Source organism: Aulonocara sp. 'chitande type north' Nkhata Bay, linkage group LG2 (assembly GCF_057382095.1).
Source record: "Aulonocara sp. 'chitande type north' Nkhata Bay isolate Kocher_YH1m ecotype deep benthic linkage group LG2, A_spYH_male_GT1.1, whole genome shotgun sequence".
NCBI lineage: Eukaryota > Metazoa > Chordata > Actinopteri > Cichliformes > Cichlidae > Aulonocara > Aulonocara sp. 'chitande type north' Nkhata Bay.
Window position 1 is genome coordinate 3,888,858 of NC_141345.1, and position 20,721 is coordinate 3,909,578.

General features: G+C 39.6%; 1 protein-coding gene across 2 annotated transcripts; it reads right to left on the bottom strand.

Moving 5' to 3' along the window:
• Positions 1 to 1,766: 1,766 nt before the first annotated feature.
• inppl1b (inositol polyphosphate phosphatase-like 1b) lies at positions 1,767 to 20,191 on the bottom strand. 2 transcript variants are annotated; one of them, XM_086302565.1, is made up of 27 exons: positions 17,612 to 20,191; positions 16,112 to 16,175; positions 13,966 to 14,104; positions 13,698 to 13,818; positions 13,126 to 13,266; positions 12,470 to 12,557; positions 12,280 to 12,357; positions 11,826 to 11,963; positions 11,561 to 11,675; positions 11,326 to 11,426; positions 11,145 to 11,247; positions 10,839 to 11,035; positions 9,395 to 9,512; positions 9,143 to 9,239; positions 8,898 to 9,036; positions 8,650 to 8,749; positions 8,395 to 8,483; positions 7,664 to 7,745; positions 7,274 to 7,363; positions 7,070 to 7,183; positions 6,900 to 6,988; positions 6,722 to 6,809; positions 6,333 to 6,485; positions 5,872 to 5,953; positions 3,769 to 4,555; positions 3,563 to 3,693; positions 1,767 to 2,550 (listed from the first exon to the last, which is right to left on the bottom strand). In XM_086302565.1, exons 1-27 carry the CDS (start codon positions 17,746 to 17,748, stop codon positions 2,457 to 2,459), a joined length of 3,675 nt encoding a protein of 1,224 aa, XP_086158691.1. In that variant the 5' UTR covers positions 17,749 to 20,191; the 3' UTR covers positions 1,767 to 2,456. The 2 variants fall into 2 exon arrangements, with proteins under 2 accessions (XP_086158691.1, XP_086158694.1); XM_086302568.1 differs by having other exon boundaries at positions 3,563 to 3,678; positions 17,612 to 20,190.
• Between the last annotated feature and the right edge of the window lie 530 nt (positions 20,192 to 20,721).

Sequence of the window (20,721 nt, forward strand, 5' to 3'; positions counted from 1 at the left end):
TAGATATCTTATAAATGTAACGTGGGTTTCTTTTTCTTTCTTTACTCTGTTATGCTGCTGTCTGCTAAGTGGCAGTTTTTTGTATGTCAGCTTAAATCATCCATATACAGCAAAGCATGTGACTTTAAAAAAAAACTTGTTTTACAGCTAAAGCCAGCTGTTTCATACTTTGAACTTACCAGCACTCCTCTGGTGATGACATCACTACAATTAGTAGGTCACTGACTTAGTGGTGACTGACACATGCCTGCTGTTAGTACATGTGTTTGGCCGTACTGGAATAAGTAACTACCTCAAATGAATGCAACTGTTAAAACCTGAAAAACATTCACACGCCGGGGATTATTTGTTGCTTCTGAGTCAGCTTCACAGTTGTCTCACCTCTTTCTGCTGTAATGTATCATTTTACCTCATAATGTGTCATTATAGGTGAGCTGGCAAAAGCAACTCTCATATGTTTTGGGCATAATTTCAGTCTGTACGGACGTATCTGATGTGAAGTGCTGTGCTAAAGATCATTTCTTGATCATTTGCTGGGAAAATTGAAAATAGCTGCAGCTATTTACCATAGTGAAACATGTGCAACCTTTCATGGCAATACGATGTGTAAGACAACATCTGAGTTTGTAGGATTCTAACAAGCTTGAAAGGCGATATTTGGTATGACCACCTTTATTCTTCAAAACAGCTTGAACTCTTAGACAAGCTTTCTTGTTATTTCTCTTAAGTAGTCTTCAGGAATAGTTCTCCAGGCTTCTTGAAGGACGTTGTTCCGTTCTCTGTCAAGATAACAAATCTGGTCATATGTGCTGTTCCTCTCTCCTGACCCCTATACTGACAATGATTTGACAGAAAATTTTCACATTTGGATTTATCATTCTGCAAAATCTGCTGCCACATATTTTTGGTTCAGTTCTTGTATAATTTGGCATATGCCAGCCTTTTCTCGCTGTTTCCCTTTCTTAGGAATGGCTTCCTGACAGACATCCTTCCACTGAGACCATTTCTGTTTAGGTTTTGGCAAACATTAGACAGATCCACAAGAAGGTCCAGATGCATATCTTAGGTCCTCTGTCAGGCCTTTTCTTGTTTTTTTTTCCTGTTTCCTAAGGATATGACTTTCAGATATGGTCCATCTGTCAGTTTTCTCAAGTACACACTGAACACTATGTTGCGAAATGCAAAGTTTTCAGCTAACAGCTTTTTGTGAATCACCTTGGTAATGAAACTGTGTTATCTGAAATCAGAACAAATTATGTGTTTTTGAGGCAGGCTGCTAGTAACAATTTCAAATTGTTTCTTTGCTAAAATATTCTGTTTAGGCGCAACAGTGGTTACTTCCTTGAATTAAGTGCCTTTGCTTGAATATTTCACAGGTGAGTGTTAAGTAGCTTAACAAACAAAAAACCAAAAGAAAAAAAAAGGCATTCGTACAATTTGTACAATGTCCCTCAGGATATAAGACGGAATCATCTGTTTGGCTTAGACTTTATCAAAGTCCATTATCATGGCATCACTAAAGAATAAATCTTCCACTGCACACATTAATATAAGGTCATTGTAAAGGAAATTTGGTTGTATATCTGATTTTACATATTCTATACTTGTAGTAGATGATTTTGACTGCAATAACCCCTGTGCACTTCAGTACTAGGCCATTAAGTAGGCTATATCAGACAGCATTCAAGTAAGATAACACACCATGATCTGTGCAATGGACGGCAATGGAAGCAACTGTCTGACGGCATGAAATGACATGCAATTGCTTGGTGATAGTCAAGAGTTGCTTTATCCACTTTATAAAAACTGCATGAACCATGCACAGTGGGCATATTACAGATTAAGCGGCAGGATAATAACAGTATAGGACAGTAAACAAAATGACATATGGCAGGCCTTTTTTGTATCAGCTTTCCAAATGAACTTCCAGTAGATACAGATAGATTTTATGCTTCGTGGGTTTAATAGAGATGCTTTTAAAAGCTCAGGCCCAGGCTCATTAATAGCAGTGTAATGGAAACAGACAGCAGAAGGGATGGAAGTGGAAAATAAAACAATAACTTTTTATGAACACTGGCAATTGAAAGACTATAATATTATAGTCATTTAGAATTCACTGACAGTAAAATCAATGAGACCTTAATACCACAAAGCAATATTTGTATACGCGTCAGTAATGAGAAATGCCTACCAAGGACTTCCATGGATAACATCACGCTCTGGCAACATGGATGGAAGAATCAAGCAGATTGTGCAACGCATGCTTCCTGTGTTCTCTTTGCTGTGTTGACACACACAATCTATTGTTACAGTACTGATGTGATAAATGAAAAGTTGACAGGGCTGTAGTAATGTCCAGCTGGCAGCCTGTCTTACTTTTACTTCTAACAGTTCTTCCAGTTGTAACTGAGTGAATTATGATATTTTGTACCATTAATGTTGCCCGTTTCTCTATTTCAGTTCCAGGTCCTGGGCAGATTCTCGAGAATCCTGCGTCGGTGTGAAGCGTTCATTACTCCTGCAGCGCACAGATCCTCCTCAGTGATGCCACTGTAGAGTTAAAGATACATTTAATATTCCAGCATCGGACACACATCGTCATACTTGCTCACAGTTTTTCCTTCTTTTTAACCAGTAATGAAAAGATCAGGTTCTAATGTGCATCCACTGTTAGTTTGCACTCTATCTGAAGTTACCGCAAAGCTGTTGAGTCATAGATAATATCAAAAAAGTCTCATACAAAAGTTTTATTTAGTTACAAAATCTCCTTCTGGGATAAGATTCCTACAGTGCAACTGAAAGAAGAAACAACTGTGACGCAAACAAGAAATCACATGTTCATAAAAATTAAGTAAGAATGTCATAATGTTTGTATTATGCATTTCGCATGTGCAGATTTCACAGAAACCAAGTTTCATTGTGAAGAAAAAAGACAAGCAAGATCGAAAGTAGTGGGGGAAAAACACGATTCAGTGGTACCAGTGTTGAGATATGACATATGAGTTTACATTAAAGTGGCCTATATGTTTCCAAGAAGCAACTACAATGTTTCAGAAAAGATCCCCTTAGTTCCTCTTCACTGCTCATTGTTGCCTCCCAGAAAAGTGTGTTGAAATGACCTTTCACTCACATGAGCTTTTTTCTACTTCTTCCTATGTTTATAATTGTTTATCAAAGCGTGTTTGGAAAAATCGAAAGTGTTTTGTTTTGAATTTACACATTTCCCCTAAATGTACCACATACAGGCAATCAAGCATTTAAAGTACTGTTCTGGAAACTGGACAGCTATGAGGATAAACTAACAGTATGTTTGTGTGTTGTTGTCCTTTTTCAAACTGTGTCTGTGAAGAACGAGCAGATGGTGAATTTGTGTGTGGCATTCTCAAATGTTTAGGTCTGCGTGATTGTAGTCATTGGCCACAGGAATTAAGAGATTAAGAGACAAAAAATAAATAGAAAAAAGCAAAAACAGAGAATAAAGTTATCCATGGAGTCACTCCAGGACAGATACACTGGTGTTATACTCATAATGATCTTACATAAATATCTAAATTAATGTTACCTGAAATAATCCAGATCATCCCAACCATTGAGGCTAAGTCCCAGGGTGTATTTTTGAAGGCCCAGAGTACTAAGAAGTTCCTGCACAGTCTCCGGTGCGCCTTGCAGGGTCGACACCTGCAATGAGATAAACTATATTGAATTATTTATTTGGTTAACAAAACTCAGAACTTATAGCTTTGTCTTTGAAAACAAGATTACGCCTACCTCTTTCTCCCAGCTGCATCCTCTATCTCCATGCATGGAAGGGCCATTTCTATAATTTGTCCTCTGGTAGGGTATAGATGGGCCTCTCTGCTCTATGGGGAAAAAGTCGACTTCGCTGAGGGACTTGGCAATTTGCAAAGCAGTGAGTGAGTTGTCTCCTGTAGGTCCAGGGGGCTGATGATCCACTATCCAGGAAGCAGTGGCCTGACAGTGTGTGCGAGTGTAGGGGAGAGCTGATGGTGTCTTAGCTGCTTTGATAGGGTTGGTCCTTTCTGGAAGAAGCTGATGTTGATCCCTTCTCACCTTTTCCCTCATGATTGCTGAGTGATTCATATACAAGTTCTTTACACTGACTTCAGGCTGTAGGGAGTCCTGAACAATATTTTTACTTTGATATTTGCCTGTGGGTGGTGAAGTCTGTTCTTGGCAATGTGAAATGGCTTTACGTGATGGTGGAGGAATGGGAGATGGGGTTTTGGCTGGAAAGAGTTGATAAGAAGAGTGGGATTGGGATGCATGAAGGTCACTGGTTGTCAAATACTGGGACAGCATGGCTGGAATTTCAATTTCTGTAAAGTCTGATCTGCGGCCAGGTCTGCTGTCAAAGCTATGCCTCCCTGAGACTTTTGGGAGCTGCAAAGCCTCATTACCAGACCAGATCACCTGAGGATCCCTTCGATGGGGAAGCGCATCTTCCACCCTATGTGGCACGGACACGCCTTCAAAGATGTAGTAAGCGGGATTGGTGTAGCTGCTTGGATTTAGTTTGGCGGGAGCAGCTGAGGACCTGCAATGAATTAAAAAAGCCCTGAATTAAGCAAACTCAACCACATACAAAAGTTACTGTCATCCTCAATTCTCACTCATTAGCCACACAACTTTCTAATATTTCTTAGAGTTTTGTTTCAGTTTCATTTCAATTAGTTCCCAGAATGAGTTAGCTCCTTTCAGTTAAAATAAGCTTTGTTTTTATTATTATAACATCGATAAAAGGTTGGCTGGAGCAAGATTCAAGAAGTTCAGATGAGGTATTACTGTATACTTTGTGAAAGCAACTGAATCATATAAGGATGCCATGCAAACATCAAAGAAGAGGTACTGGTTTAATAAACCAACGCGTCACTATCTTTTCATGCTTAATGTGTAAACAAATCTAACCAAACTGACAAAGAATAAAGCATTTTATATTTTTAATTCATATTAATTACAGTAATTACCCACAATTGTTTTTATAGTTTCCACATCTCCAACAATGTTGGCTCTGTGTTTAAGCCAGGATTGTGCTCACTTACAGGCATGTACGCAGACAGCTGCAGACACTACATTCACATAGTCATTAGTTTTATATTTTCCACCTGGAGTCTACATTAAGGACTAGTGCATTTTTCACAGAATGTAGCATAGGCACAAGATATCATCATTGAGTCATATTCCGGTGGATCACATGTAAAGGGCCGCAGTAACTAAAGCACCAGCATTTGTAGTGCCCGTAAAAGCTTACTTACACACACCTTACTCTACATACCACAAACTACACATAATTCATCCAAGCAGACTTCAAACTTGGAAAAAGCACGAGATTAACAATTTGGTCGTGATGTTAGATGGCATCTATGTCTGAAAGCAAGTGTAATCCCAGCCAAAGCCCTGCACAGCAGTTTCTAATAGTTTCTGACAGAGGCAACTAAAGATATATGGCTTCCATATCACAATGCCTTCAACAAGAAAAGCCCATCTGCATGTATTTAACTAACCAGCAAAGTTTCTCAATGATGCTGCACTTTAAAATGCCAAAAATGTATTCTAGTCTTGGGAAATTTGTGCCATCAGATGCCAGAGATTGGGAAACGTAAGTTTTCAGACATTCAGATTAAAGTAATTAAAGTAGTACATTTCAGCATCTATGCCAGTTAGATGGGAAACAAATTTCTCTCATACAATTCTCTAAAATAAGTGTATACAGTGGAATGTGAATCTAAATGTAAGCATGATAGTATGGAAAAATATAGACAAAATGTGCTCACATCCACTAATCATTTGTACAACGTCTGTCCCAGAAAATGTCACCGAGCCCCTTTTCTTGACAAATGACGCTGTCCTCACCTGGTTACAGGGATCCGTGTCACTGCAGGAGACATGTGTCCCCTACCAGAGCCTTTATGATCTTTCTCAATACTGAAGCACTCTGGAAAAGTCAAATCACAGGAAATGAAAATCTCATTTTCTAGTATACAAAATGGACTTACAAAACTAAGTCTGTTTGGGGTGATTAGGCCAAAGGCTGTTGTTGTTGTGTGTGTTGTGCCTGACCTGATGGCATAATACCCATCTGTCCTGTCTCAGGATGCATCTGGTCAGTCAATCGGGAGCCAAAAGAGGAAGCAGCCGATAGATACCAGCAAGTGTAAAGCCAAGCCAGGGATCATTGAGGAACCAAATAGAGGAAGCAATGTGAAACTCACAGGAGTCAAAGAAAGTGACAGAGGATGGAGATGAAGGTTTAGTGGGAAGTGATAGTGCAAGCAAGGCAGAGGTTAAAAGAAGACCAGTTTCATGTGACCCACCATAGATCTTCTCCCGCGTTGCTTGCTTGTCCTTGGGCACATGAACTCTGACACGTCCGCGTATGGAGCCCATTTCCTCACCTCGGTGACTCAGAAAAGTCTCAAACTGGTCAGATGCACCGGTGACGGAGCGCAAAGCCACACAGCATTCACCTATGGCAAAGATATTTTTTATAAAAATGCTCGTTAGATCAAGTAAAACTTTGTTTATGTATGAGATTTGACACGAGATGTTTGCAAAGCCAAATAAAGGAAGTATTAGTATGGATAAGAATATAGTAAATTTAATAAAAAACACTATTGCATTGTGTTTTAACATAGTTGGGTCTTTGAAGGCACTGGTTAGCAATGCTACAGTCATGAAGGGACAAACTTGCTCAGCGACCAACCGTATGATTCAAACCCATCACATGACTTCACAGACAGCAGCATGTGTTGATCTTGAAGATGATCCATCTCAGACATAATTGGAAGGAGCTATAATAGGACACAGAAGTGAAACACAAGTTAAAAAAATAATAAATAGATGAGTTATATTTTAGCCACTTCTCTGTATGAATGCCTGACCTTTGGTAGTTGTTTGAAGGACCAGGCGAGTTTGAGAAACCCAGGAACGTCACAGCTCTGTGAGTCATTCTCACTTGAACGTCGCGTCTCTGCAAAGAGAAATACTAAAGATAAACGACTCTGGTGCATAATGCTTCACAAAAAATTCACTTACTGATATGAAACCATACCTTCAAGGCACAAAGAATGAAATTCAATGAAGAACTTTGCCTTGCTCGCCGTCTTCACAATCGCCTCAATACCTTCGAGAATAATCCAGGCCCTCTCCGTGCTGGAATTTGAATCTGTTTGAATTGAAAATACTGTACTGTTAATTTCACGAAGACATTCTGTCAAAGTGCTTATGTCCAAAGGGACAACAACCATGACAGCACCTGTTTTGGAGGTGGACTGTGATGTCACTCCCACTTGATATGTGGCAAAAACAGGTGAATGATCACTTGTGAAGATGTCATCTGTGCAACCTAGTAAGAGATAATATATTACACAATTTAAAAAGCCGCACTAAATATCTCTGTGTGCTGTTGCTACAGCAACATGACTTTGTGGTAAAGCACATGAGCTGTTAATCATATTTGAAGGAGTGTGTCAAAATAATATCCAGTATCTGTTTTGTTTCAACAGTTTGCTTGAGTTTGTCAAAATAGAAGTGTGGCTTAAAGAGAGGAAATGACCGTTGCTTTCATAATGGCCCACAACCGAGTAAGTTCATTTTATTGGGCGATAGGTGACTGGTCATTACCGCAGCAGTCTGCACAGCTTACCGTATGCAGTGCAGGTGATGTGCGTCTCTGGGTAGGACTTGAACAGAATCCTGTCACACCATGATGGTACATTGACTCGCACCTACAGGAATGCATTTAGCCATAAAATAATCAACAGTGCATTGTATTGGTCTGCGTAAAAATGAAATTCAAATACGTATTCATAGCGTGTGCTCTGAAGGATTTCTGTTATGCCAAACATTCATGTTCTAGAAATGAGTTTAACGCTTAGCCTCCTATTTTTAGAGAGTGGGTCAGCTAGTGTCAATCACCGAAGCACTTCCGACCCTTTAAAGAGGATTAAGTTACAAAAAAGTAACAAATAACTCGTCTTAATGACTGTATATTTACTGTATATTTACTTGAATGATTTAAATTTGATTTTTGGGGTGATTTGGATCCAGCCCTGAAAAGATTGGTGATTATTGTTTGCACACACTTTTACTACATCTTTTCATTCTCAAAAAAAAAAAAAAATACACAGTGAAACAAAAAGTCAGCTTCATGTGAGGCACATGTGCTAATCCAGTTCCAGAATGAAGTAACAACCACCGGCAACCACAGACAATGAGACTTCTTGCAACATGCCACTTTAAAAGTTACCCCAATTTTTGTGAACTATTCAGGTGTAAATATTGTTTTTATTTTCGGGATGTGTAATCTGTTGTGCATTGTTTTTTTTATACATTTCCTTGATTTTCAGAAAGAAAGAAAAAAGAAAGCAAGCTCACCCCTGAGGTCTTGTACTTTTGCCATAGGTAGCAATCTCTAGAGCCACGTTCATACCGATAGGTGGGTGGAAATGCTATCTTCTCTTCCTCTTAACCATGATAAATAAAGAAAGTGAGAAGAATAAGAAAAGTCAGTGTGGCACATAATGAGATCATACTGTTGCTATTTAGGAAATTGCATTTCAGCATTTTTCACAATGCGTGCAGATATAATACTGGACTTTCAATATAAAACAAGGCAAAACTGAAACTCACTGAAATAGAGAAAGGCTTTCCTTTTGTGTCTCTCTTGGGTCAGCTGGTCGGCACACATTAGCTCCTCAAATTCCCTTTTGGATACATGCTTCAGGATGTCCTGGAGTTAGTAAGCAGTGACATCAGTGTATAGGATGTCACAAATAATTGTTATTTCACATGTACTATTAGGAAAATCTTCAAGTGTGCTAAGTCACTCAGTATGTTAAGAAACAGGAGAACAAGGAAATAAGCAGTGTCAGTCTGACCTGTACGTCCAGGTCAAGCCTGTAGTTGAGGTCTCCACACCAGAAGAGATGGGTGAACCGCAGGCTTATGTCAAAAGCAAAGAGCTGTTTGTCACCCAGAGACAGCAGCCTGAGGATGTCCACAAAGTTCTGGTTCCTCCTGGACATTAAACAAAAAGAGATACAACAAAATAAAAAGGGTTTTTTTTGAAGAGCAAGAAACGACCAGAGCACACAAAATTTCTAAACACATTTGGAGAATGCACCTCAGGACTTTGTCGCTTCCAGACGTCAGGTGGCAATTGACGAACCCAAAGGACGTTCCATTGAAGTGGAAGGAGACCCCAACAGCTCCCTTGTTACCTGAAACAATAGAAGCAGTCAACCTTAAATCTACAGGTTAATGAAACATCTTGTCCTATCAACAATCATGCACAGAGTTTGGGGGGTCTTGCTGTATATTTACTGAATTTGCTTTGTGTGCACTTGTGATGGTGAGATCATGCAGAGCAGCCTACCCAATGTGTTCCCCAAGCCAGTCTTCACGTTGGCTGTGTTCACATGGCTGATGCGACTCTCATGCTCAGGCTTTACAAACACGGCCAGCCTTATATTCCAGAGGGACTGCACTGCCACCTACAGGACAATACCCCACATTGTAATACTGCATTTTTGTTTCCAACCAGTCAAAACAATTATTTAACGGTTTCCAAAAAGGCAAACTCTGGAATGAAATGCTTTATTTTTAGAGTGTGTTGTTGTTAAAAATGTTCCCGTTTAAACATTTTTACTGCATGAGACAAAATGTGTGTTCCCATGCACTTCGTCATCTAAGGAGCTTAGAAAGAAAAGCTCTGGACTTCAGAACCGAAGAAGCAACTTAAAGAAGTCCAGACGCTTTTCTTTCTAAGCTCCTTAGACTAAAATGACCTGGATGACTGAGAACCTACACAGACATGCACTTAGTCATGCATATATATTAATATTTGGGCTTTCACATAAGTGTTATTGCCCTTTAAAATTCTAAAGTGTTATTGTTTTAATTGTATATGCTATAAGAAGAATAAAGCACTGATTTACATGAGCTTAAAATTAAACTTTAATGACAGAGGTGACCCAATTGTAGAACATGGCAAAAGATTGATATTGATATTCATTTAACCTGTAAAGTAAACTGTAGGACTAATGTTGATTTTTTTTTTAAGGTAAGCCTCATTTTTGAAATACTTCTGGTCAGATCAAAGGTATTATAGCGCATGAACTCACCGTTTGTAAAAAAAAAAAAAAGTCAAACAGAATAATATAAAATTAAATATGTGGAGATTTTGGGCTGTGTAAAGATAAATGTTTTAATAGCTGGATGATTCTTTTAGAGGTATGAACGTGGACTGAATGAATTCTGTAAGGAGCATTTGGAAAACTGAAATTCGGTATTAAAAACATTTTTTTAAATTTAGTTTTAATAATGTAATTATATAAATCCAAAGCTGCAGGACATGAACATAATGTGATGTTATGTATGTAAATAATAAATAAAAGACAATTAAAATGCTGTTGTGCAGAACAACTCATGAGCTGACTGTGAAATAAAGCTCCTCACTTTATCCTATTAGTGGACCTTGCCTCTGATTGTTGAAGTAATTATTACATTTCTATGACAATTAACAAACTTTGATGTATAAATTCAATCAACCTCTTATTTAATTCATCTGGATGTAACGTTTTCAGTGGGTGAAACATTTCTTTGATCATCCAAGTGACTTCTCTTAGACTGAAGAAGTCACTGATGAACAGATGAACAAAATCAGCTTTTTGGGATTTGCTTATCTGGATGATTTAACATGCATTTAACAACCCATCTCTCTACATTTACATGTGATGGATTTAGATTAATTTACTCCATATTTAGCCATGGGAATCACAGAATTCAGCTGAGAAGAAAATTGAGAAAAGGACACCTACTTGTTTGAAATCAATGTGAGTATAGCTGCGAAGGGTTGCTTTGATGTGATCTGTCCACTCTCTTTCCCCCTGGGGGTTTTCCTGAGTCCCTAAGGCATAGATGTCATGAGGAAGCAAGGCGGTTGAGTCATCAGGGGTGTGTCCCAGACCGCAGCAGGTCACCCACGACTGTAGACTTCGAGGAGGAGGGGAGCCACCTGCACAATTAAAACAGAAGAAGTCAGAGTTAAAAAGATCACCTAACAATAACTCAGCACAATGTTGTCTGGCTGTGAAAAAAGACTCCCATTGTGTTTTAATGTTTACCCATATTCCAGGTGCCAACAAAAACGGAGATCACATCAGGTTCACTCCGCTGAGAGTGCCTGGTTTTCATCAGCTGGAGGAGCTGGCAGAACGCATCGCATTTCTAAAAGAAATGACAGTGAGTTATGATGAGAGAAACAGCAGATTCCAGTAAATGAAAAACTTCAGTATCGCGCCTTACCCGTGCACTCTCAAACGTCATCTCCCGCGGTGTGCTGTGGTGGCTGTCAACCATCATGCGTACCTTGGCTGGACTGCTCTGAAACTTGACAATCTGAAGGACTGATAAAGAGGGAAAAAACGGAAAATAATAAAGTAATACATACATATAATAATTATTAAACAATATTTTTGCTTTGAAGAGATACGTTTTAGCCACTGTAAATAGCTAGGAAACAAAGCAAAGATTTCCTTACTTCTGTCATGTGAGACTCTTTCTATACCAAATGAGCCAGTCTTCTTGTCAAAAAGCAACACTCCTGCGTCCACATCCACAGAAACAGTTTGTCTGCCATACCTCAACATCTTCACCTGAAAAAAGACATCAGTACATTTAAGGTCAGAGATGAGTTCATTTGTCTTGCTTTCAGTCATCTCTTTAAAAGATGGCATGTAAGTGAAGAACAGACTATAGATTTTTGATTGTAGTAAAACTTGAGGCTTTTTCTCACTCTAGTTTACCTGAAAGGAGTAGACTGGCAGCTGCCGGGCATTGCTCTTTGCGGGGGTTACACAGGTCGGTGATGGTTCAGGAGGGGGTGGGTTGGGCTGCACTGCCAGGTTGTGATTAGTCACAGCATCTTGTAAAGCTTTTAATACCTTTATGGGAAAATGATATCAAATGCATTGTTGCAATGTATAACTTGTGCTGTCTATCAGGGGGAAAAAAAAGGGGGTTGTTTTAATTTATGTATAATTATTAACACTTTATCATCACTTAACTGAACGCTATGACTAAAGGTAAACTTTGGAAAGGATAAAGACTAACAAAAAGAGCTGCCTGGTAGTTTGTTAAAGACTTTTAATTCTAAGTTATGTAGCTTTATTGCCCATGTAAGAAGTATATGAATGAGTTTTCGAGTGTTAGACCTTTTTCAGCTCCACAGCAGAAGTTTTATTTTCATCGTAAACGTACCTTTTTCTCCAAAGAAGAAAGGAGACTGACCAAAGCTGAGATCTTACACAACAGGTTCTCTATATCCATCTCTGAACCCTTGTTAACAATAAAAAAAAAAAGCACTCAATTAGTTTGTCTATATGGATGTCTACTACATTTAGTGCATAATGTTAAGAAAAAAAAACATAATATATAGTTTGTATTGTACCTGTGCCTTGAGGGGTGTTAAGGAGCAGCTAGGATGGTCAAAGACTTTGGCCAGGGTCTCCAGACTTGAGAGAGTCAGATCAATCTCACTGTTGAATAAATAAATGCACAATTTTAATTTACCCATTATTCATCTGTTATTCCTAACTTCTTATCCAATTCAGGGTCATGAGGAAGCTGGAGCCTATCCCGAAAGGTGAGGTAAACCCTGGGAATGTCTATCACAGGGCTAACAGAGAGTAACATCGCTCAGTCTCAAAATCACACCTGTAGACAATTTAACATTAGAATAATAATAATATCTATGAACTGCAGGAGAAAGCTGGTTTACCACAAGAGCACCCACACAGGTACAAGAAGAAGATATGAACTCCACAGAAAGACCTCAGTGGACCTGCGATAGATTCAAACCCAGAACCTCCTTGTGAGGCAATAGTGCTAATGACTTTACCATCATGCTTTCCTAATCAGTCTCAAACATACGTAAATTTTAAAGAAGTGAATCAAAAATTAAAAGTCTATTGCAGGTGAACTAGTATATATCCTGCATATAGCAAACAATGACACCTTGTGTGTGGCAATAACAATCCGTACACTGCAGGCTGCTACAACTGGTCAAAAGCTCAGCACTGAAATCAAGTGTGAAATTATGCTAACCTGTTGAGGCCTTGGCAGGCAGCACCCAGAGTGCGTTTGAGGTGGCATAGTGTTGTTGCCCCTTTATGCACATTCTCAATGTCAAGAGGAAGCTCACTGAAGAGGTAGTCATTCAACAGGCCAATCACATCACCTGCAGTACTATTAAATAAACAAGGAAAAAATCAGATTATATTGTATAAAGCATGAAAGCCATCTTTTTTGTACTGAATATGAGAGAAACAGAGTAGGCTAAGAGCAGAGGTTTAACACAGAGCAGACAGTTTATTAATAGGGCAAAAAAGTCAAAAGAGGGAAGTGCTTTGCAAATAGTTGCTATGCTTGATCGCCAACAGGTGCATGAGCTAATAAAAGAGCTGATTAGATGCAATCATATTAACGTGAAAATAGAAATTAATATGCAGCATAAGTTTGTAAGAAACCACATTCATGCATGTGACTTTATGTGATACAGTAATATCAAATATGGACACTTCTTATTAAAAAAGGCTAATAATTTATAACATAAACTGTGCAAGGAATATCTCTGAAATAGGTGTATTTTTGGCAATGGAATTAATTAATAAATATACCTGGATGTGTTTAGCTCTTGCAACTTATCGAGAAACAGGGCACGAGGGGCTGCTTTTGCTGGGGAGCCTATGAAAGGTACTGTGCCGACAGACGCTGGAGCAGAAGTTGGCTTCTCATCATCTGTGCATACGCGAAACACAACATTTGAACATTACAGCACAGAGTGAAGGATCTAGACATCGCTATTAAAGCCACATGTTTTATTATGTGTACAACATGCAGGTTAATAAAGGGTACAGAAAAAACTGATTTATCGTGACATCCAACCTGAGCTCTCGTCACCACTGTCCGTATCACGGGGTACAGGATACAGCAGAGGAGTGACCAGGCCTTTGTGGGGTTGCTGATACCCCAACACCAAGTCCTCCAGTGTCCGGAAACAATTCACCTGCACCCCTTGTGTTGTCTATAAAACACACAAATGCAACAGCAGATGATTCATTTTATGTCTGGTTTAAAATGTCTTGACCTAGCATAAATTCTCATTCTACACAGGAAGAAAACCAAAAAAAAGGAATGCAGAAGGTAAGGGATGCAATAATTCTGTTTAAATCTGTCGAGTAGTTTGAATTAAAAAGAGTATTTCACTTTTAAAAGGTTGTGCATAGAAGTACAGATATGACTGCATAGCTTCAACGTATATGTAAAAGAATGTGCTGCTATATGAAGGCCTTATTTGGATCCACAAACACTGAAATGAGAAGTTCTTAAACTTGTTAAGAATCAACGATGAGATTTCAAGATTGTTAAGAGAAAATCTTCCCCGACTGTGTTATAAAAGAATTAAATTACTAAGTAGATTTTAATTTGTACAACATATCTTTCAATGAATGTTTCACACCAGACCTCCACCCCCTTTCCTCTTCCGAAATCTTGCTTGGTAGAGCAAAGCAGAAGTATTGATTTGCATGACAGAAAAGGGCACATGCAGATGATTTGCTGTGATAAAAGGTGTCCCTGAGAGATTTAGAAAGCTTTCCCTTGTGGCCCAACAGAGAGATGACATCACTTCCAGCTATTTCCTGACTATAGCAGCACATAGCTCTCTGTTTCACTGTGGTCCTGCATAAAAAAAACCTCTAAAATCCCCTCACCACATAATAACAAATTTCTTTTCAAAATTATCTTTAATACATGACTAGATTCATACAACACACATTAAAACCACAAGCTCAAGTAAGCCTTCTCTAAAGGTTTTCACTAAAATCTGGAAAACTTAAAGTAACTGAAAGCAGCATGATTGGAATTTAAGATAAAGAAAAGATGCTGCCATAGGTACTCACACTCTACAAAATGGCATGGTACATATTAGACCACAAAACCAAGTGTGCCCTTTTCCTGTGCCCTCCTTTAGAAGTTTTTGTTTTCGTTTTGTGGTGAGAAACCAGTTTTTGGCTTGAGCTAAATGTCTGTTTTGCCAGGAACTCTTCAAATAGTATTTTTATACCACAAGGGTCTCTTGAAAAGCAATTAAAAAGAAATGAAAAGGAATAGAAGACAGTGAAAGACAAAATTGGCCCCAAAATATCTCCATGGCCCTCTTGGAAAAACAAAAAGGCAAGCGCACGACTAGTGAGTTAGTGGAGCAAATCCAGTGAGGGAAAATACATACTGAAGGTTTATACACATGGCAGTGGAAAAACAACTGAAATAGCAACAGAGTTTTAGGTCTTTATTGGAAACTGGAGGAATTTTCCAAGTCAGCGGCCTTAAAAAAACAAACTGCCAGACAATCACTATTAAACTTGTTATTGAACTTTAATAAGCAGACACTGCTATAAAAAAAAGAAAGGTCAGAGATGATTTGTGGTTTATGCCCCAAAAATATTTATTCCTCTCACTCACCCACTGAGTGCGTGCTTTTGTTGGTGCAAACTTTGTGCTTGTGTGTGTTCTTTAATAGTCTAATAATCAGGTCATTTGCGAACTAAATACGCCTGCTCGAAGCATCAAAAACAGACACATACCATCTCTGGCTTAAACTCTCCCACATCCAACAGAATCATTACGCTTAACACAAACAGCCCCATACATACACATGACAAATAAGCACACCCATTGGTCAATGACTTAGTGTGTGGGTTGAGTAGGAATCTTTGAGACATTAAAACAATTTCTCCTCTGTGCTGCTGAGCTCATGCTGCAAGCATGCAGCCACATGGCAGAGATGCCATTCAAACAACAAAGTTACTGCAGTTGTAACAGAGTCTTTACAGAGACGAAACTCAAACATGTTCCTGTTCTCCTCACAACAGGCAAAAACAAACCAACGTTTGATCCTTCTAACTTGAGTCGTACTCCCCTCCGTGTGCACAGTTTGTGACAAGGTTTGAGACGCGTACGGTGTGGTGTTTTTACTTGGGTCCTTTTTTCCAGGAAGAGCATCCAGGGCCATGTGACAGTGAGCACTCACCTGAACTGCTAGAAGACCATCTGCGTCAGGAAGAATACGATAGGTGTGAACATGACGTTGGAACCTTTAGAAACCAAAAATTACAGTGGTTATTGGTACTGCAAAATACTACAAGGCAAATGCTCAAAGGCAAAGTGTGCATAAATGTAGGTTTTTTTAAGGATCCCATGTGGATCCCATGTGTGTATTAAAGACAATAATTTTCTCAGTAGTTTTACAGATCACTGACTACAGATCAACAATGTGCCAAAGAAGAACATCATCTCCATCCATCACTTCAAAAGACACATTCAGGCAGCATATAAAGATGAACAGGTTTAAAGTGTTTTGCTACAGTATATTACATGAAGAAAGTGATGGAAGAAAGGGTCAGTACAAAAAGGGGGGAGGGGGGCAATTTCAAAGAGTGAATGAGATACTGAGAAAAGAATGAAGGGAAAGTAGGAGCACTGTGACCAGCCAGGCTCAGCTTTCAGGAATGTATCTGGCTTTGGCTGATGAGCAGTCAGCGTAGTGCGGTCGCTGGAGCTCCTGCCCACTTTCAGGGGCCCCAGGGAAGAAAGAGGGGTAAGTGGGGAAACAGGGAGCAATGAGCTAGGGTTAGACAGCCTGTGATGGACTTTACTTGGACGATACCATCTGACTAGTCTGGAGAGTGTGTATTTGTGAAGTCTGCCCAGCGTGTAGGCACTTTTAGCCACAGATGTTCCTTCACTGCCTTCTGCCAGATGATGGTGAAAGTGATGGATATGACAGGATGAGAAAAGCTGCTGAATCAATTTACAAATGACGACATTCTGTAGAGCTAAATGCTTAATATTTGCCAGGTCTATGTGCCAAAATCGAAATGTCTTACATGGGTAGGTGTACTTATTTCTGGTTTTGTGTAAAAACAGAACAATAAATGAGAAATTTGATATTTTCAGTGAGCTAAAACAAATAAAATGAGACTTTCTTCCAATACATTTCGCAATATTAATACAGAGGGTCACTTATTATTGCATTTTCCCTTCTAAGTTCTGAGGGATACAGCATTACTATCAATGGCTTCACATTTAAAATGTGCTTGTTATTAATATACCGCCTAAAGCAGGGGTGTCAAACTCAAATACACAGTGGGCCAAAATTCAAAACTGGAACAAAGTCGCGGGCTAACATTAATATTTATTGAAATATATTTATTCCTCCAGATATAAGAATGAATCTTTTTTTATGGACTCAAACACGTTTTGCTGAAAAACTGAATATGGAACAAGCAAAGCTTAATACTAAACAATATATATATTAGCTGTATAATACCAGTAGGCCAGCTCTGATAGTAATTTGGTATGGCTTCGCGGGCCAAATGTAATTAGGCTGCGGGCCAAATTTGGCCCACGGGCCAGAGTTTGACACCTATGGCCTAAAGAGTATAGTCCATAAGATAATTGTGTTCGATTATGAGAGGCAAACGGCTCACTCTCTAAGTATGTGAAATTGTGTGTGTGTGTGTGTACTCACAGCAGGCATAATGCATAGGCTCCTGGCACAGACTCACTGTCTCTCACTAGGTAGCTGCCATCCCTCCCTGCCCGTGCCAACAAGTCCTCTGCATACACACGGCTGATGTCACGGTGATACCATGCTGCCGTAGCCATGGCAAACAATGTTGAGAGTTATGATCATAAAAATAATCCACATGAGGTGATGACATAGGTTTACTGTCACACTTGCTCTGATAGCACCGCACTGGAGCTCTGTCACCTATGTCATTAGCCACTGAGTGTGCTGAGTGGTCTACTTTAGTGTTTCAGCCTTTCCCATGATCCTCTTCTTCATGACCAAAGTGTCAGAAAGAAGAAAATTCTATCAGCTAGCACTTCCTGGGTTCCTGTTGTTTTCTTCTGGGTCACATATCCTGTTGAATTGAGGTCACAAAGAAGAAATATCCAGCTGAGCGCAAGGTTAGTCCACTCCAGCAACAGCCTTCAGTCCATTTATCTGGTAATATCCTTGTGTAGAGAAAGACCTAGTTACAGTTTTTGGTCGCAAGTTGCTGCACCTAGGTGGGTGTGTTGCTCCAACAAACACAGACCATCATAACAGAGTGAGGGAGGGAGAAAGAGAGAGAAGGAGGTAGAAGAAAAACAGCGAGAAGTGCAGAGTCTGAATGAAACAGCCACCCCTCAGGCAATGACGGAGCCTCTAGCTAAACCACAAACACAAGCCCTCCTCTTGTCCCAAAACAAAAGCCCCACATGCAAACAACAGGAAAAGAAGAACCAAGAATGGCAAAATAAACAAATCAAGCTGCACACACAGCACTTACACACTCCCAGGCAAACACGCAGGCAGCAAAGACAGAAACATACCAGATGGAACTCAGTCAGCACTAAAACCAGACAGGCATGCAACAGAAACCAGACTAATTCAAATGATTTCCCAGCTCTGTTGCCATATAAGGGAATAGGAACACCCTCCAAAAGTTCAGCTGATCACTGCAGTTGCCTTTCCTTCTTCCAAGCTCAGATTCCATTTGGAGTTTGTTTGGTTGGATGTAGGCTACTCTGGGAAATTTACTTTCATGCTGGAAGAGTGTGCTGCTGTGTGTGTCTCGTCAGAAAGGTTCCGTCTGCTCTGGCGTGGTCTCCAGCGGTTCTTCAGAGTGCTGTCAGAGCAGAGGGAGGGAGCACAGAGGCAGAGGACAACCCCATAAGAGCACAGGGCAGACAGAGGAAGTGACTCGACATTCCAGATGGCGGACATAGCCAGGAGAATTCTTGTGAGGCCCTCAGCTTCACCACCGGAGTGTGAAACAGAATGCTGCTTCCTTTTTGTTATTTCCTCCCCATTTATTTTCTTCTTCTTCTTTCCCCTGCCTTTTGTCTTCCCTCAAATTCTAAACAGAAAGCACAGCTCTCCCCTCATCGGTGAGCTCTTTGGCTTAACTTCAATTTCTTCCTCATTTGCCAGCATCCTTATCCTCAGACATTTCAGATTCTGGCCAGCATTTCACCCCTTCTTTCTGTCAGCCAACCCGCTTTCTTGTTCTAACCCTCCCTTCACTTCCCTTCCTCTATTGCTCACTCGTTCACTCCCAGCTAAACGCTGTGTCCATATGGTTATGATCATCCCTAACATTCTTATTTTTGCCCTTCTAAAGCATCACTCATTATTCAGCCCTCCTACGTTCCTCCCACTACATTAGCTGGAGCGAATAACTCTGTGGGAAGCTGTTACTGTTCTGCCTCTTGCTACTCAGCAGAAATGTGCTGACCACCAACCACAGAGCCCATAAAACAAATAGACACAAGTACATCCCAATCTGATGATGCATCTACCTAACTCTCAATCTGTGATCAGTTCTTTTTAGAATAACCATGTGCTTTACACAGCATATTACTGGACCATAAAAGCCAAGCTGAAGCACTATATGCTAACTAGCACACCCAAGGTGACAAGGAAACAATTAATTCACCCGCTAATGTTTACCAGGGATTCATTTGTGATTATCTTAGTTTTGGTAATTATGATTGACAATTACATAACTGTGCCTGAAATGTCATTGCTGGTTTGGCTGGTATTTTAAAAATATGATCTGATGGTTCATCTGATGATGAAAATCCAAAGTGATTACAAATCATACATATGGTAAAATGAATAAATAAATAAATAAAAATAAGGGTAATTTATCAAATACTGTTAAAACACTTCGAACCTTAATAATAATAATAATATCCATCCATCCATTTGCTTCCGCTTATCCTTTCAGGGTCGCGGGGGGCGCTGGAGCCTATCCCAGCTGTCATAGGGCAAGAGCAGCAGCAGAGCAGCTAAAAGCTCTGCTTCCTGTGGTGGGTTGTGCTACAAGAAAAGCCAGACTGGGTGAGTAGAAATCATTCACCCTGATGCAATCTGTTCATTATTTTATGCCAGGCCAACAGATATTAAGATAAACTGACTGGTACTTACATAGCACTTTTCTAATACCAATAAGATGACAATAAGATGAAATAAGATGAAATGTTTAATTCTTGAAACATAATGACTATATATTATATTTCAACAACATTTCAGTTGTTGTTCAGATGTTGTCAATCAAAAACCACTCAAGAGACAGTATCCACCCCAGAGTCAGATCACTAGGTAGGAATCACTACATGATTCTTGGATGTCAGTCAGGATAGCAGATTGTTATTCTTATATTCATGAATTTAAGGATGTCACACCTTGTGGCCTTTACATATGGCTAGAAGAAAGAGTACGTGTGTCATATATGCGGTTTTCCAGTTGAAGGTTAGAGCGGTGTATCGGCTAAGCCATCAGCTGGTGTGGGCTAGCAGTGAGCTGCCAGACTGAGCGCAGACTGAGCGCAGCAACTTAAACAAATGCCATGCTCAATTTCTCAAGTTTTAGTTTAGGTTTTTCAAAGAGAGAGAGAGTAGGTGGATTCACTGGAAGTTAGTGACCAGAAGAGCTCTTCACCAGAATCAAAGTTATGATAAACACTGACAAGTTCAATATTATTCCTGCTAAAATCTCTTTGTTTAGTCATAGATTTTTGTATATAACATTCTAACAAACCACAATTGTTGTGCAATGGTAATTGGTTTCTGTCACATCTGTTATTC